The sequence below is a fragment of the Odocoileus virginianus genome, chromosome 30 (assembly GCF_023699985.2).
Source record: "Odocoileus virginianus isolate 20LAN1187 ecotype Illinois chromosome 30, Ovbor_1.2, whole genome shotgun sequence".
In the NCBI taxonomy this organism is placed as follows: Eukaryota; Metazoa; Chordata; class Mammalia; order Artiodactyla; family Cervidae; genus Odocoileus; species Odocoileus virginianus.
In genome coordinates this window covers 10,815,971-10,833,141 of record NC_069703.1, presented here as the reverse complement: position 1 = coordinate 10,833,141, position 17,171 = coordinate 10,815,971, and the positions used below count along the sequence as shown (strand labels likewise).

General features: G+C 37.6%; 1 protein-coding gene across 4 annotated transcripts in view; it reads left to right on the top strand.

The window, feature by feature from the left end:
- INO80D (INO80 complex subunit D) overlaps positions 1 to 17,171 on the top strand; it is a 68,202-nt gene that overhangs the window by 25,660 nt on the left and 25,371 nt on the right. For all 4 annotated transcript variants that reach the window (XM_070458517.1, XM_070458514.1, XM_070458515.1 and 1 more), the window contains 2 exons: positions 4,574 to 4,682; positions 13,764 to 13,988. In XM_070458517.1, coding sequence (XP_070314618.1) covers positions 4,574 to 4,682; positions 13,764 to 13,988 — 334 coding nt within the window. The remainder of the gene's footprint in view (positions 1 to 4,573; positions 4,683 to 13,763; positions 13,989 to 17,171) is intronic.

The window sequence follows — 17,171 nt, the reverse complement described above, 5'->3', positions numbered from 1 at the left end:
AGAAAAAAAATATAGATAAGCAAATATAACAAAGCAAGCCTTATTAGTACTTATTTGTTAATACCTTGGCATATTCTTTCAGATATATAAAATTAAATTTCTGCTATATGTACAGTGTTATAACCTATTTTAAAAATTTTATAATGTATTAAGTTAGTAGTTTTTCATACACAACGTAATTTGTCACAGCTGAATTCTTTCTCTAATTTAAATCATTTCCAGTTTATTTAATCATAAAGTATTGCAGCTGTTTAGCCCTCGCAGTAAAACAATTACTATCACATCTTTAATTTTTCCTTCAAATAGATTCCTGGAAGCAGAATTGCTGATTCCAAGCTTTTTCACTTTTTAAAAAGGTTTTTGATATGTATTGCCAAATTGGCCTTCAAAATTATCTTTTCAGTTTACTTTTCTTTCAGCAGTGTATGAGAATGAGTTTCTCTTCATCTTTATAGACCTGGATATTAGATATTATTATTATTATTATTTTGCCTTTACAAATTTGATAGAAAATTTGGCAGTACATATAAAAGACTTCTGAGGTGTGCATTAATACCTTAGACCAGTATTTCTCAAATTTTTGGCCTTAGAATCACTTTATTTGCACTCTCAAAAATTGTTGAGGTCACTGTTGAGATTTTATATATGTGACTTATATCTGTTACTAGTTACTGGATTAGAAGTTAAAACTGAGAAATTTAGAAAGTACTAATTCATTTTAAAATAACAGTAAACTTACTGCATGTTAACATGTCCTTTTTATGAAAAATAACTTTCCAAAACAAAAGCAAATATAATGGGAAGAGCAGCATTTTTTGACCTTGTTCAGCACATCTTTTTGGCCACACTGTGTGGCCTGTGGGATCGTAGCTCCCCGACCAAGGGATTGAACCTCTGCTCCTGCAATAGAAGCGTGGAGTCTTAACCACTGGACCACGAGGGAAGTCCCTGTTTAGCAAAACTCAATGTCTGGTGTAGTAGAGGACGGCTAGATATCTGCATTCATTGTGTCCCTATTCAATGTGGTTTTGGTTAGTAGATAAAAAGATGGCTTTACACATTTGTTGTAGGAAAAGGAGGGCAGGTATTTTAATAGTTTTTTTTCCAAAAAATTATAGATATTTGTAATTGGTTCTTCACCATAACTTGACAAGTGGTAGTTTTTAAAGATTAGTTTTGTGTGAAATCTGAAACCATATCAAGGAATTTTGCATACAGTTACATTAAAATCCATTGATTTGCCTTGTACTTTGAATGAATATCTTACCCATGGATGAGATTGTAACATCGTTATGTTGGTCATTTGGTAAATACTGGCTTACTGAATTACACACATGTCCCAAATGTTGACATATTTTGTTATATTAAAATTTTAGGTTGCATTCATTAATATTAACACTAATCATATCAGAAAAATCTGACTCTTAAGAATTTGTCATACCATCAGTGATAAATTCAAGTTTTACTCCAGAATTGAGCTTTCGTTTGTTTTTTTTTTTCATTTCATTGTAAGTCATTGTGTGGAACGTATATTGACAACTAGTATAGTTTTTTGCCCTCTCTTGATTCATGCTAAGGCATCAGCAGTTTGACCCACCAAGGTTTGTTGTTGTTTTTACCAACAGTGCAAATGTCACCACAGTAAAAAAGGCAAATAATATCTTAATATTGTTTTGAAGGTAGTATTGACCTAGAGGTCTCCCCAGAAGAGTTTAAGGGACCCCTGGGGATCTGTAGGCCAAGCTTTGAGTAAAAAAACTGCTATTCTAGATTAATAATGCAGTTTTGACTATTGGTTCATACTGCCTTTTTTGGACATATGTATTTCCTATTTTATCTTGTCAGTTTTTTCATCCATTTTTATTTAAGCATTTCTCTTTTTTTTTTTTTCTTGATAGGTAAGGGCCTTTTATACATATTTCATGTTTGTTACCAAGCCTCTCCTCCCTCCCATTTGTTGTTTGCTTTTAGTCCCTATTATAAAGGTTTTGGAATTTAGAGGTTAATTTTTTTTTTTTTTTTTAGAGGTTAAAATTTTTTATGTAAACTTTCTCTCTCTCTCTCTTTTAAGATTTCTATTTGAATCAGATTTTATTTTCCTCTCCCTTTGTTTAGGTTGTCTTCATTCCAAGAATACATATATATATGTATACGTATATATATGTGTATATTGACCAACATTTTCTTTAGTCCTTTTGTTAGTTCAGTCATCTATTTGGAATTCATTAGGCATTAGTTTTGAGGCAGAGATCTAAGTTTTCTTTGCACATCTGCCTCTCGTTCCAGCTTTTACCCACATCATCTGCTAAATTTTTATTTGTATTTCTATTTATTTCTAGATACTGATAATATTTTAGCTTTTGAAATTTTACGTTATGTTGAGGGCTGACTTTCAATCATTTTGAACAGAATTAAAACTCATAGAAAAGTATTGTCTTTTTATTTTTAGAAAATGTAAATGAGGAACTCAAATTTTTTTTTTTATTAAAAAAATTTTTTAATTGGAAGATAATTGCTTTACAATGTTGTGTGGTCTCTGCCACGAAGTTTTTAAAACAGATTATTTTTGAGAAACCTGAAATTGTAATGTACTGTTACAACCGAGTCTGCATTCATGTCAGTAAAGAATACCTAAAGAAAAATGAAGTATTTAATTGGCTCCTCCCATCCCGTTTGGGTTGGTTATCTCAATCAGTTACGCTGAAACTGGTGATGATGAAGCCAAGATCAAAGGTTTGCTTTATTGGACAGTTAATTTTACAACAGGAGAAGCACTTCAATCTCAGTTCTTATGACTTAGATCTTGACTTTTTCAGAGGAAGCATAGGTGACTTAGTAGACATTATTTTGACTTTTACAGAAACTTAAAAAATAACAGTTCATGTTCTAATTTTTAAAGGTGCCTTAAGTATCACTTTGTGTTTGAAAGATCTCACCTTTCAACATCCTGAAGCTGATAATGTGATCACTTTTTTAAAAATTTACTCTTTATCAAATTGTTATTTTAGTTAGAGAGTGTAACTTTTTAAGATGACCTGATAGTTTGAATAGTCATCTTGGAAATAGGTTTAGAGTTTCTTTATGCTGGTGGCAGTGTTCCTTAATTTTAAACATTTATAATTTGCATTCAATTAACCTTTTCTTAATTTCCTAGTTTGGCACATGTTAACTAGTGGCTTAGATGATGAAGAATCTGCCTGCAATGCAGGAGACCTGCTTTGGCCCCTGGGTGGGGAAGACCCCCTGGAGAAGGGAATGGCTACCCATTCCAGTGTTCTTGGCTGGAGAATTCCACGGACAGAAGGGCCTGATAGGCTACAGTCCTTGGGGTTGCAAAGAGTCAGACATGACTAAGCAATTATATTGGACACTTAACTCATTTAAATTATGGAAGAAATCTATGAGATCCTTTATAACTAATTGTGCGTAATAAAGACTGTCTCTGATTTTTGAGGGTCTCAAGAAGGAAGACATAGAATTCTAGTCATCAGGGTGTCTAATTAAAGTTTTATAGTGGTTTTGAATATGTTAAGTAGTCCACACACTGTTGTATTTTAGGCTGTGCAAGATCAGCATTTATCAAGACCTCTTCAAGATACAAAACTTTTAAAAAGGCAGAACCTTTATTTTGGAAGCTAGTAATTATCCAGTCATTAAAAATAATGCATTTAACAAAATGAATAAGCATTATTCATACTCTTTCTCTGCTTTTCCTTCTAACCTTGTTTTCAAAATGGAACTCAGAATGTGACAGCTTTTGTTTAACTGAAAGAAACCCCAGTGACATTAGAAATAGAACGTTGCTATCCTGCCCCTGAGGGCAGGAGGAGAATGGGGCGACAGAGGATGAGATGGTTGGATGGCATCACTGACTCAGTGGACATGCATTTGAACAAACTGCGAGACAGTGAAGGACAGGGAAGCCTGGCGTGCTGCAGTCCATGGGCTCGCAAAGAGTTGGACACAACTGAGCGACTGCACAACAGTCCTGCCCTTCCCTCTTCCCCTGGGGAACAAAAGACTGAGCATGCTCCTGCCTTGTGGATGGAGTCCTTTCCTCCAGACATGTTGTTGGGAGAGGGGATGCACTCTGCCTGCCTTTTAACAATTTACTCTAGGGCCCTTCTTTGTTGAGGTATAGCATGAGTCCAGTGGTACCTTTTGACTTTTTCTTGCCTGAACATACATTAGGCTTCTTTCCCCGTTGTCTTGAATATCTTGTATGTTTTTCTGACATTATTTTAGTGTATATGTTTTGATACTTAAGAAATTCTACCCTTTATTTTTTTCTGACTTGAACTCGCTGTTGTTTCCTCTCCCTTTGTGAAGCATCCTATAGAAGAAGTTCATCTGCCTTTTTGTTACAATGTCATTGTTTTAAATCTGAGTGCATGTTGTACATTCATTATTAATATCTTTGCTAGAAACAGGGATGAAACTCATCAGGAGGCATTTATTCACACTATGGTAGTGTTTGCTGCAGGTGTTGGGTTACGTGTTTCAGGTAGCTTTTCATCTAAAATTTAAATAAACATGAATTTTTTCTAACTTGCCACATCCTCCGCTGTCCTAGGGTTGGACTGGTCTGAAGAGAGTGGAGAAGAACTTGAGGACTCAGAGCAGGCCTCACCGTACCAGGTGGCCTGGTCCATCCGAGAGACCCTCAGATACGAAAGACACACGTGAGTCCTCCTCTTCCTTTTTATTCTTCAACTTCCACTGTAGTAAATGGGTTCTTCCTGTATATGCTGATTTTTAAAATGTTACTGGATGTAGTTTTATTGTAATGGAGGTAAAAATAGATTCCACTTGAGAGGAGATGTACTATATTATTTGAGGAGAGTGCTGTTTATGTTTCCTTGGTAAATTTGTTTCAGTACCTTTTTCAGTTATGACTGAAGGAACCCATTGTAATAGATTTTAGAACTGAAGGGGCCCTGAGAATTCATCGGATCCCATTTCCTCATTTTATAGAAGAGGAAATCAAGGCCTCGACAGGTGAAGGAACTTGCCAGTGTCCCTGGCCTACTTGGAGTCCCCCTGTCTGATTTCTCCGTGTTTTTCCTTTGGCCCTGTCCACACAGTAGCTGGGAATAGTTCTTTTTACTTCACCTCCATCTTATGCAAGATTGATCCTTTCTTTAATATTTCTAATGTGCTGAATACTTCTAATGTGTTAAAGTAGTTTCCAAAATAGTCTCATTAGAGGTTCTTGGTATCTTCCTTATCAGAAAGCTGTAGGTTAATGCACAGCCCCTTCAGGTGGTAGTAAGAATGCTAGTTCTCTTTCAGAGGACTGCCTCAGCATCGTGGGGCTATGCGCTGGGTGCAGTGTGAGAGGACTGAGATAGATCCTTTTCTGTGAGGCCAAAAGGTGACTTACAGACTCAGCTAATTTTTTTTTTTTTTTTAAAGTTCTGTTGAAAAGATGTTCAACAAGATAAAGGGGAGACTATCTGTCCCAGGCCAGCTCCTAGAATTGCAAAGTATCCTTGTATGGATATACATTCTAGGGTCTGGTTTCTGAATTGATAGGCGTGCAGTGTGATTTGTTAGTATACCCAGAAATGATTAGGCTTAAGAAACTGATTCACTAGAGTCTGATGTATAAGCCAAAATTCTAGTTTATAGTCAGAAACACAATCATTAAGTGGTACAAATGTTCACTGAGCAATACTATACGGGAGGCAAGTTATAGTCAGAAGCTTATTTGGACGTGGAGTTAGAGCAGGAAAGTTAGCTGTATTTATTAATGGACGTTGTCCTTAACCTTTAATAGCCTAATGCTTCCATTTCCACTCTTGGGATTTATATCCCATATAGTTGTCCTTGTCTCTCCTGTCTCCGAGTTACTATTGGAAAATGCTATATGTTTTTTTCTCTCTGAGGTTCTGTTTTATATGTCATTCAAGACTATTTCCTTAGCATTAGCATTTCTTGCTTTCAGATGGAAGTACAACTGAGCGTAAGCTTTCTTTCCAAGTTGTGGATAATATCAAACATGTTTCCTAAGGTTGATATTCATATCAGCTTAGCTTGACTTGGGATATTTTGAGTTAATTTGACAAATTGCTCTAAATGAGGTAACACAAGTAAAGGCTCAGCATAATACCTGATTCATGAGAAATGACTGGTGAATGGTAGCCAAGAATCCTATTTTAATTCTGCAGATGACCTGAACATTAGTATTGGCAGTATTTGCCTTTGAGCAGGAGCAGTTTATGCTCCATTTCTTCCTTAATTGCAGAGTTCTCAGAATTTGTGTTAGACTTGTGCCCAACGGTCATCGTCTTTATCTCTGTAGCATTTTACTTTCTTGGCCAGTTTTGCTAACTTGCTTCTTCCTTGACTCACCGTGATGCTGTGCTCCCCTGGCCCTTCTTCCCCTCACTGTGTATCTCTCCTTTTTATAAGCAGTTGTCTTTAGTTCTTGCCCAGCTGTCCCTTTAGTCTTTTCCTCTTCATTCGTTTGTTCACTCACTCGGCATATTCGTTGACCTCGTATTATGCTTCAGGCGGTGCTCCGCTTCAGGCGCAGGGCACTGCATTCTTTCCCTTGGTGAAACTGGGGTTGCGTGGGTTTATCATCCCGCCTCTGCCTGCGGCTGCACGTCCTCATCTCCCACTGTGCTCCCTCCGGAGCTCTGTCCTGTGCTGGAGATGACCTGGAGGACGGCTTCCGTCCACCTTCTACTTGCACTCCACTGTGACAGCAGATGGAGAGCTCTAAGAAGCTGGTCCTGCCCAGCCTGTCCATTATCTCTTCAAGAAATTTTCGCCATGTGAGATTTCTCAAAAGGTTTTGCCATTTAAAATCCTCAACGCGTTCATTGTGTTTTGGGAAGAAAAATGGACAGTGGTTTGATCACCACATTCCCCTCTGAAGAACCTTTTCAAGAACTTTCTTCCTAAACTAAAATGGTACTTACAGAAATTTGGAGAGGAAGTTTGGCCTTGTTTTGGCAAAGGTTCCTTGGTGCTTGGTTTAGTTGTAGATGCATATGCCAAAGTGGAGTGCTTAGGATTTTACTGAGGTCTCTCGGTAGCAGAAGTAAGTTGGTATCTTAAATGTATTATTAAGGAACAGTAATTACAGCCAGGAACTACTTACCTTTTCACATTCCTAATAATGTCTTCAATAGAATAAAGTTCTTAATTTTAATGAGGACAATTTATTAGGTTTTTTTTTTTTTTTCCTTTCTGGTTAGTTTCTGACTCACTTGAGAAATCATTGCTTATGCCAGGATTATGAAGCTATTTTCTCATAATATCTTTTAAAAGTCTTTCTGGAATTTATTTTTGTATATATTATATGTGATGTGAAGGACCAAAGATCATTTTTTTTTCCAATATGACTTTTCTATTTAAGCAACACTATTGAACACTTGCTTTCCATTGCATTGGAACCCTTGACATATATGTGTTTGTCTATTTGTGCATTTTCTAATCTCTTCCATTGACCTGTTTGTCCTTGTGCCAGTACCTCAAAGTTTTAATTAAAATAGCTTCATAATAGATTTTAATCTTTTTAAAGAAAGCTTTTGGTTTCATTGCTTTTTCTTCCTTTTTAATTTCTTATTTTTTATTTCATTGCTTTCTTTTCTTTTTTATTTGGCTCTACCATGCGGCATCTTCCCTGATCGGGGATTGAACCCCTGCCTCCTGCGCTGGGGTGTGGAGTCTTAACCACTGGACCGTCAGGAAAGTCCTGTTTTGTTGCTTTCTGTTCTTTATTGCTTTTTCTGTTTGGCTTTAATTTTTTAAAGTTTTTAAGACAATAGCTTAAGTCATGTAAATCTGAGATATTTCTGGCATAGATGCTTGGTGCTATTCATTTTCCTCTAAACACTGGTTTTAGCTGCATCCTACAAATTTTGGTATGACATATTTTCATTTTTATTAAATTCAAAATACTTTCTAATACCCTCCCCATCTCCCCTTTTTTTTTTTTAAATTGCCATGCAGCCTGTGGGATCTTAGCTCACTGATCAGGGGTTGAACCCAGGCCCTTGTCAGTAAGACCTAGAAGTCCTAACCACTGGACCACCAGGGAATTCTAATGCCCCTTTTGATGTCTTGTTTGATCTATGAGTTATTTAGAAGTGATATTTAGTTTACACATATTTGGAGATTTATCAGGAATTGGTTTCTCATTTAATTGTACTGTGATCAGAGATCACATTTAGATTACAGCATTCTGTAATTGTCAGGTCAAATTGGTTAATAGTGTTGAGGTTTTCTCTGATTTTCTTTCTTTTAATCTTTGGTGATTTCCTTTCATTTTGTTCTATCAATTACTGAGAATGGGGTGTTGAAATCTCTATTTGACCTTTTTTTTTTTTTTAGGAAGATTACATATCTTCTTTATTTTTAAATTATCCTTAATGTTACTACATTTGCCAATAGAGACAACATATACATGCTTGAATGTGAAAGACGGGGTTAGGTAACGTAGATGAAGCGCAAGACTGCCAGCTCCTGAGTAAGACTGTTGGTATCATTGTTCGAAAAGTTTCTATTGCTGTCTTTTTTCTACCATGAGAGACTAAGCAGAATCCTTTTTTATTATTCAATTTATTTAAACTAAAAAACAAATAAAATGCCCTAAAACATAGCTCACCCATTTTTCCTCCCATATACCTCTGTCTCTGGCATCCACCAATCAAGTCTTTGGTTAAACAGTCCACGTACAAGGAGAGATCATATGGCATTTATTTCTCTGACTTATTTCATTTAGCATAATGCCCTTGATGTCCCCCCATGTTGTCACGAATGACAGAATTTTTGGTTTTGTGGCTGAATAATATTCTATTATGTACATCTCCTACAGTTTCCTTATCCATTCATCCGTGTGTAGACACTTAGGTTGCTCCCGCATCTTGGCTCTTTGAGGAATGATGTAGTGAACCTGGGGATGCTGGTATCTCTTTGAGACAGTGATTTCATTTCCATTGATTATATGTCCCCAGAGGTGAGACTGCTGGGTCTTACGTATGGTAATTCTGTTCTATTTTTAATTTTTTGAAGACTGTTTAGACTGTTTCCCAAGTGTCTGCTCCAGTTTACATTCCTACCAACAGTGTACAAGGGTTCTTTTTTCTCTACAGCCTCACCAACCCTTGTTATTTCTTTTTGATAGTAGGTATTCCAATAGGTTGGAGGTGACATCTTACTGTAGTTTTTATTTTTGTTTTGTTCATTTCTTGGCTGCGCCCTGCAGCATGTAGGATCTTAATTCCCCTACCAGGGATCAAACCCATGCCTTCTGTATTGGGAGAGTGGAATCTTAACCACTGGACCACGAGGGAAGCCCTCTAATTCTTTAAACATTTTGTAGAATTCATCAATGAATCCATCTGGTCCTGAATTTTTTCTTTGTGGAAAGTTTTTGCTCTTTTGTTGTTTTAATAAATTAATGTGAATTTTATTTGTAAAATTTTTTGTTGCTCTGAGATTACAGATAAGCCTAAAGTCTTAGGAAATCATGTTCGGAATTTTACTGCTCCGTACGTGGGGCTATTAGTAGCATCTTAATATTTCACACATATTATTTCTCTTAACCGTGGGAGATAGAGGAGCCAGCTATGTCTCTCATTTCACCAATGAGAAAATTTAAAGAAGGAAGGAAACTTAACACTGAGGAATGCTGTAGGTGCAAGCTCTTGGCACTGCTGGTTAATGATAGGAACTGGCCTTTCTCGTCCTAGTTGGGTAATCTTCCTCAGAACTAGATCTGAAGAATGTACTTGCATGCTCCGTCCTGTTGGACTCTTTGCAACCCCGTGGACGATAGCCTCCCAGGCTCCTCTGTCCAAGGGATAATCCTGGCAAAAAGAGTGGAGTGGGTTGCCATTTCCTACTGTAGGGGATCTTCCTCCATCCCAGGGATTGAATCCAAGTCTTCTTGGATTGGCAGGTGGATTCTTTATCACTGAGCTACCTGGGGAGCCTCTGGAAGTATCACTCTCAAGCCGTCTTAGAGGGGGAGGCACCCTGAAGACTTTCCAGTTTAGGACCACACCAAGGGTGGTCTGTGGACCTATGCTAGTCTGCAAACTGCCAGTTACTGGGCCACAGCAAGATAAATACCAAAGTTATTGGTAAAATAAGCTCTGAAAACTTCTATCACGACATAACATACCTCTACATCCAGGTGCAGCTTCCCATGGTTAACTTGAGAACCATTCATTCAGTCCGTTTTCTCTGCAGTGATAGTCTTTTTAAATAACAGTGTTGGCATTTGATTATTCACCGTACCTTTATTTTTCCCTTTAAGACTTACTGTTTCTCTCCTCTTTCTATAATGACACTTCCATTCTCTTAGTTATGCAGATTCAGAGTCATTATTGGCTTTCTTATCCTTCATACCCAGTCACCAAATTCTTTTGTGATAATGACCCTTATGGGTTTGCTCTTTCTATTATCTCTGTGGCCTTTTACTTTTAGTTACTCCCAGTTGTTAGCTGTTGATTTTGAAATCTGTATCTCTTCCCTAAATGTGCTCAAGTTTATAATTTCCAACGGTTTTTCTACCACTCCCATTGATGGCTCCTCATTGCATTTTAAATTATGTAGGTCTAAAATGGAATTTGAGCTTCTCAGGTGGCTCAGAACCCTCCTGCCCATGCAGGAGATGCAGGAGATGGGGGTTCACTCCCAGATCGGGAGGATCCCCTGGAGGAGGAAATGGCAACACACTCTATTACTGCATGTGTGCTAAGTCACTTCAGTCGTGTCTGACTCTGCGATCCTATGAACTATATATAGCCCACCAGGCTCCTCTGTCCATGGGATTCTCCAGGCAAGAATACTGGAGAATCTTGTTGGTTGCAACGCCCTCCTCCAAGGGATCTCCCCAACCCAGGGATCGAACCTGAGTCTCTTACGTCTCCTGCATTGGCAGGAGGATTCTTTACCATTAACTCTGGGAAGCCCTCCAGTAATCTTGCCATGGACAGAGGAGCCTGGTGGGCTGTAGTCTGTAGGGCTGCAAAGAGACGGACTTGACTGTGCATGTATGCATGCACTATGGAATTAATTTCCTAATTTTTATGGAATTTATTTCCCAAATTTTCTCTCGCTGCTATTTCCTGGTCTTTGCCAGTGGGACTGCTGGGTGATAATTGTCCCTTCCTTCTTCCCTGCCCAGCTGACAAATCTTTAAAACATGCAGATGATCTCTCATGTTCTCCAGTCCTGCTGCTGCCATCTTGGTATGGGGTCTGTTATTTCTTACCTGGAATTGTTTGTTTGTTTGTTTATTGGCTGTGCTGAGTCTTTGTTGCTGCTAGGGCTTTTCTCTCGTGGTGAGCAGGCGCCGCTCTTCATTGCACAGGCTTCTGTTGTAGGTTGTCGTGCGCCGGTTCAGTAGCTGTGGTACGTTTGCTTAGCAGCTGCAGTTCGTGGGCCCTGGAGCACAGGCTCAGTAGTTGTGGTGCACAAGCTTAGTTGCTCGGAGGCAGGTGGGGTCTTCCTGGACCAGGGATCACATCCATGTCCCCTGCATTAGCAGTCGGATTCTTTACCACTGAGCCACCAGGGAAGCCCTTATCTGGGGTTTTGTAGTAACTTCTTCATTACTCTTTCCTTCTCTCTCTTTCTCCCGTTTATATCCGCCCATGTGTAATCTTTCTCATGCACAGCTCCGTTATTGTTACCTGTATTCTTAATCATCTACAGGGTTCTTCATTGCCTATAGAATCAAGGTTAAATTCTTTAATCTGGCCTTTATGTTTGGCCTTAGCCGTCAGTACTCTGCATACCCCACTCCTTAGCCCACCTAAGCTCTTCAGTCCTTGCTGTTCCCCATCCTGTCCATCTCTGTATCTTGGCTTACTGCTTTATCCTTCTGAGATCCCTTTCTTTTCTCATCTTCAGATTCCACCTTTTCTTCAAGGTTCCATTCTGTTGTCATTTACTCTACAGAGCCTTTCATCCAGGAGTCTTTTCAGTAGACATTAAAGGCATTTTATCTGTATCTCTCCTATGTTACTTGTTGTTACTATCTCATATTAAACCTACTAACAGCATTTCCTGGCCCTGCCAGAACTAGGGAGCAATTAAAAGATTCCTGCGTCCTATCCCATGGAAGTTCTGGGTCAGTAGATCTAGGGTGGGTTTCCCAGGTGGCGCTAGTGATAAAGAACCCGCCTGCCAGTGCAGGAGACATGAGAGACATGGGTTTAATCCTTCGGTCCAGAAGATTCCCTGAAGGAGGGCATAGCAACCCACTCCAGTATTCTTGCCCGGAGAACCCCATGGATGGAGAGAGGAGCCTGGCGGGTTACGGTCCATAGGGATGCAGAGAACTGGACATGACTGCAGTAACTTAGCACACATGCACGCATATCTAGGGTAGGTCTTGGGAAATTGAAATTTTAAATAGCTCCTAGCTTTTCATAAAGCATGACAGACATAGAGCAAATGTTGAATGTCAAATAGAGGAAAAGGTTGAAGTGAGATCCTTCAGTTGGTATATCTGTAGTAAAAACTATGCTGAAGAAAACGTGACTTAGGACATATACTAAACAGAAGTTTACAGAGTAGCTGGTTATAAGCTATTTTGAAGGAAAGAGGGGTGATACCACTCAAGAAGAGAAGAGAAACCGAACAGGATTTACCGCAAATTAGTCAGATACTATATATTGTTTGGAGTGTCACACGTGTGTTGTTTATGTTATGATATAAGAGAAGGAAGGTAATATATAAGACAGGTTGGTTTTCCAGTCTTACGTGCATTATTCCTAATAGTTAAAAAAAAAAAAAAAAAGAATGAGGTCACATTTGTTCCCTAGGAAAATGACTTTGTTAACTTCCCTGGTGGTAGACATTGCTAACTAACCACCATACTGTTTCTTTTTGAGCCTGATGTACTCTCAGCATCCTTTTCAACATAGTCTTCCAGCCAGGGCCACCGGTCAGTCAATATTAGCATAAAGACAAAAAGTGCTCAGTCGCTCAGTTGGGTCTGAGTCTCTGCAACCCCATGGACTCTAGCCCACCAGACTCCTCTGTCCATGGGATTTTCCAGGCAAGAATACAAGAATATCCCCTGGAATATCCTCCAGGGGATATTCCTGACCCAGGGATCGAACCCACATCACTGGCGTCTCCTGCATTTGCAAGCGGATTCTTTACCACTGCACCACCTGGGGAAGCCAAAGACAGAAAAGCCTCTGTAATTCCCTAGGATGTGAAATGTTGTTTAGGATATTTCCTTAGTTTGAACAAATGCTGTAGAATGATTGTGATCCCTGCAATCAAAATTATTTTAGTGCTTAGCAAAAGAAGGTGGTTAAAAACCAGTGCATCTGAAAGGGCAGCTCTTAGATGTATTCACTGCTCCATTTCTGGTACGACCTATCTTTAATGAAATTATGCCGAGTGTTTCATCATAACCTTCATGTCATTTATTCAGACTTTTTAGTAAATAGAGGTAAAGAAATTATTTTCTTCCCGCAGATACCTCTTCACTTAAAATTGAGAAGACACTGATGCATGAAATGTCCTAATTATGACAGACTAAGAAGTTTAAGCCTCTTAGAGCATTGGATTGTCTCTACTGCCCACTTAGTGTTAAAACACTGTACTCATTTTCAGCTGCTCTGCTGAAATTCCGTTCCTCTCGTTTCATCCTGTGTGTTCATGAGCCACCAGTTTCGGCCCTGTACATCCTGCCGCCTTTCCTCAACCTGCTTTTCCCTTTTCTAAAATGCACCTCCCATGTAATCAAGTTTTTTTGCTTCTCTCCCTGCACTTTCTAGGTCGGATGATGATGATACGGAGAGTAGGAGCTCCAGGGTGACCCAACTTTGCACTTACTTTCAGCAGAAATATAAGCACCTCTGCCGCCTGGAGCGGGCAGACTCTCGTCAAAAGAAATGCCGGCACACGTTCAGGAAGGCCTTGCTGCAGGCGGCCAGTCGAGAACCAGAGTGTACTGGCCAGCTGATCCAGGAACTGCAGAGAGCTACGTGCAGTCGAGCCAGGTCAGAGCTCCGCACAGCCGCCTGTTTCTAAGAACTCACCTTGTCTGTTTTCTCTAGTTTTTGAGAGGATAGTCAGGACACAGAGAGTGGTGGGCATATTATCCTGAAGTAGTTAAGCACTGTATTTTGGTTTTGTTGCTCAAAGCTCTACAGCGATGGCAAAATAATCCTGCCACCAGCTGACTGTAAAGAAAGAAAGTATTACTAGAATTTTGCTGGAGTTCAATTAGAATTTATTTAGTAGAGAATTTGAGAATGCTACCTGTCTTTAAAAAAATGCAATGCTTAAAAAATTTCTTGTTAAGTAATTTCTTGTAAAAGTCATAGTTTTTTTTTAACTACCAAAGTGGTATTTTATGTTTTTGACTTATATAAGCATTTTCTTATATAAGCATTTCCATTATATTTTCTGGTAATATATACATTATCCCAAATATCATATTCAGAATGTTTAATTACTTTGGATTTCTTTGGGGGGAAAAAATCCCTTCTGTTTATAATGAAGATATTTGCTTATTGTGAAAGTTTGAAAAATATGGAAAATAGCAGAATATCTCCATAATATCACCATTCACAAAACAGAATGAGCACTATGAATATTTTTATTCTGTTTCCTTCTAGTATTTTTCTCTGTGTGTGTGTGTGTGTGTGTGCAAATAAACATTATATATGTAAAACATTTCGGGGTTTATATACCTAAATATTACCAGTATTATCTCAAGATTATTGATAAAGTTTTAAAAAATTTGTAGTTTGTATATTTTAATTTTTCAAGGATGATCATAAGTCATTTAATGGAAAAAGGGTTTAAAACAAGCCAAAAACTAAAAATTAACCTTTGCTTTGTAGCTATTGATACATTGATACATATATTGATATATATATATATATATATATATAGATAGATAGATATATTCCTTACATAACTATACTGTAATATTTGAAATTTCATTTTCATTTTCTGTATTTTGATTTTCATTATATTTGCTTTAACAAAGTAATCTATTTTCCAGTAGAGTATCTCAAAAAATAATATGCCCTTAAGAATTTTCTGCTTGGCATATTTGGAGTAGTTTGAAACTATATATGTATATCTGATATACCTCCAATAGTGACTGCAGCCTGCAGTATTTCCTCTCACTTTTAGAACTCTCAATCTCCTGTCATGGAGGTGGTGTCTGTACTAGAAGGTATTTAGGGCTTAACTTACTTCTTCCATGGTCAGAGACTTGTCTTTCTCAGAGAAACATTCCCAGAGTCCGCTGACTGTATCCTGATACATACGCTTTTGTGCTCTGTACTCTGCTTCATTGTAGAATTTTATGCTTATATTAATGTCTCTCTGTCATACTAGACAGTAGTTTCTATGAGGGCAGGGACAATGTATATTTTGTTTTTAATCTCCAGTGTTGATGAATGAATGAATAGAATTGAACAAGTGAGGGTCTGTTTTCTATTTGTTAAAAGAACTCACTCATTTTGATGTAAGTTTTAAAGATATCTAACATTTATATGATATAATGCTAAAGTGTATAATTTCAGTAGAAATTTAAATTTTGTCCAGCATGAAGCAATCTAGATGTAGCTCATTGTATATATTGGTTCTCATATATTGTTACAGCTCTGTCAAAGATGTGACATATAAAGAGGCTATACTGTGAGTTTGGGACAATTTGCTATCTGTATGGAAACTGTACTTGCCTATGATTTTTAACTGGCAGAGTCAACCCCCTCTTATCATCTCCCAAACCACTTTTAGTGATGTTTTTCAGAAAATTTCATGATAACCAAGTGTTACAAGACAGACACCAAGATGAACTCAATTACAGATCTCAAATTTATGTGATATCATTTGCTTATGTCCCCCATGATTAATAAAGTGTTTTATTGCTCACTGCATTGCTGATAATCATATGCCACTGTGCCATAATCATTCGTTGGTGATTAGTTCCTTACTCCTTTACATTACCTTTAAGGTCTGCAAAAATCAACTCAGTTGACTAACTTCCTCTGTATTTAATATTTTTTGTTATCAGAGGCCTAGTTCCACAGAAAACCTTTAAAAAGTTGCTGTTAAATATTTTAGAAATTGAAACTATAATGGCTACCTTCCAATATGTATTCTTAAAATATGGTTTAGATATAAACTAAACAACCTTAAAATATTCTTTTATTTAGTAACTTTGTCATTTATGGATGAGCATGTAGAATAAACCATTGAAATAGCTTAAAATTTATAAACCTGAGTCTCAATATCTTATAGCCCACAGTTCTGCGGAGAGAGTGTTGTGTGGAATCTTCTTTTTAAACAGGGGATCCAGTAGAGCATACAGACTGGAAGCCCACAGTAAATATTTTCATATTAACAGCATCAAAACCTTTGTTTCGTTGGGATTATTCTCCATGGGGATATTGAAATCCTGACTTCGGGTTTATTTTAAGAGATAGATTGGTGAGTTAGAACATAATGATGATTCTAAAATTGAAACCAATGGTTTACTTTGAAGTTTAGGATAAAGTAAGTGAGGGCTATGTTGTAACACTAGGCCTGGCAGATGGTTAAGTAAATTACTAAAGAGTTCAATGAAATTTATCCATTCAAATTAGAGAGCTACCTTCTATTTAAATCTAGACCAAGAGAAATTGGGCTTAGCTGCCAAAATAGTAAAGCTTCAATTTTTGGAAATTGTGAGCTTAATGACCTACTTCCTCACTCGTGATCCTGACAAACCTAGCAAAACTCTTCATGAAAGCAGCTTCTAAGGCAGCACCTTTTTGCATTCACTATTTATATGGAAGTTACAGTTGTAATAGAAATATTATATGTAACAGATTCTTTATGACCTTTTCTAATTAACATAAATCATCTCACTTAAATCCTCAGAAGGATGTTAGAAACAATCCAAAAGATTTTTCAATTTTTGATTCTAGACTTGTAACTCAGTGCACCAAATAGATTCTTTTTCCATAGTCAGGCATGTGTAAAGGCCTAATAGTTTATGACATTTGATAAAGTTACATAGAAAGCATAGTTTTTATACTTCCAAGAATTAAAATTTTTTCAAAAATTTAATGTTTGTATAAAACTATGGAAAGATTACAAACTAATAAAATGAACACATATTAATTAATAGAGCGAGTGGAAACTGGCAAATTGAGAGGGGTGGAAAGGAGATTCTTCAT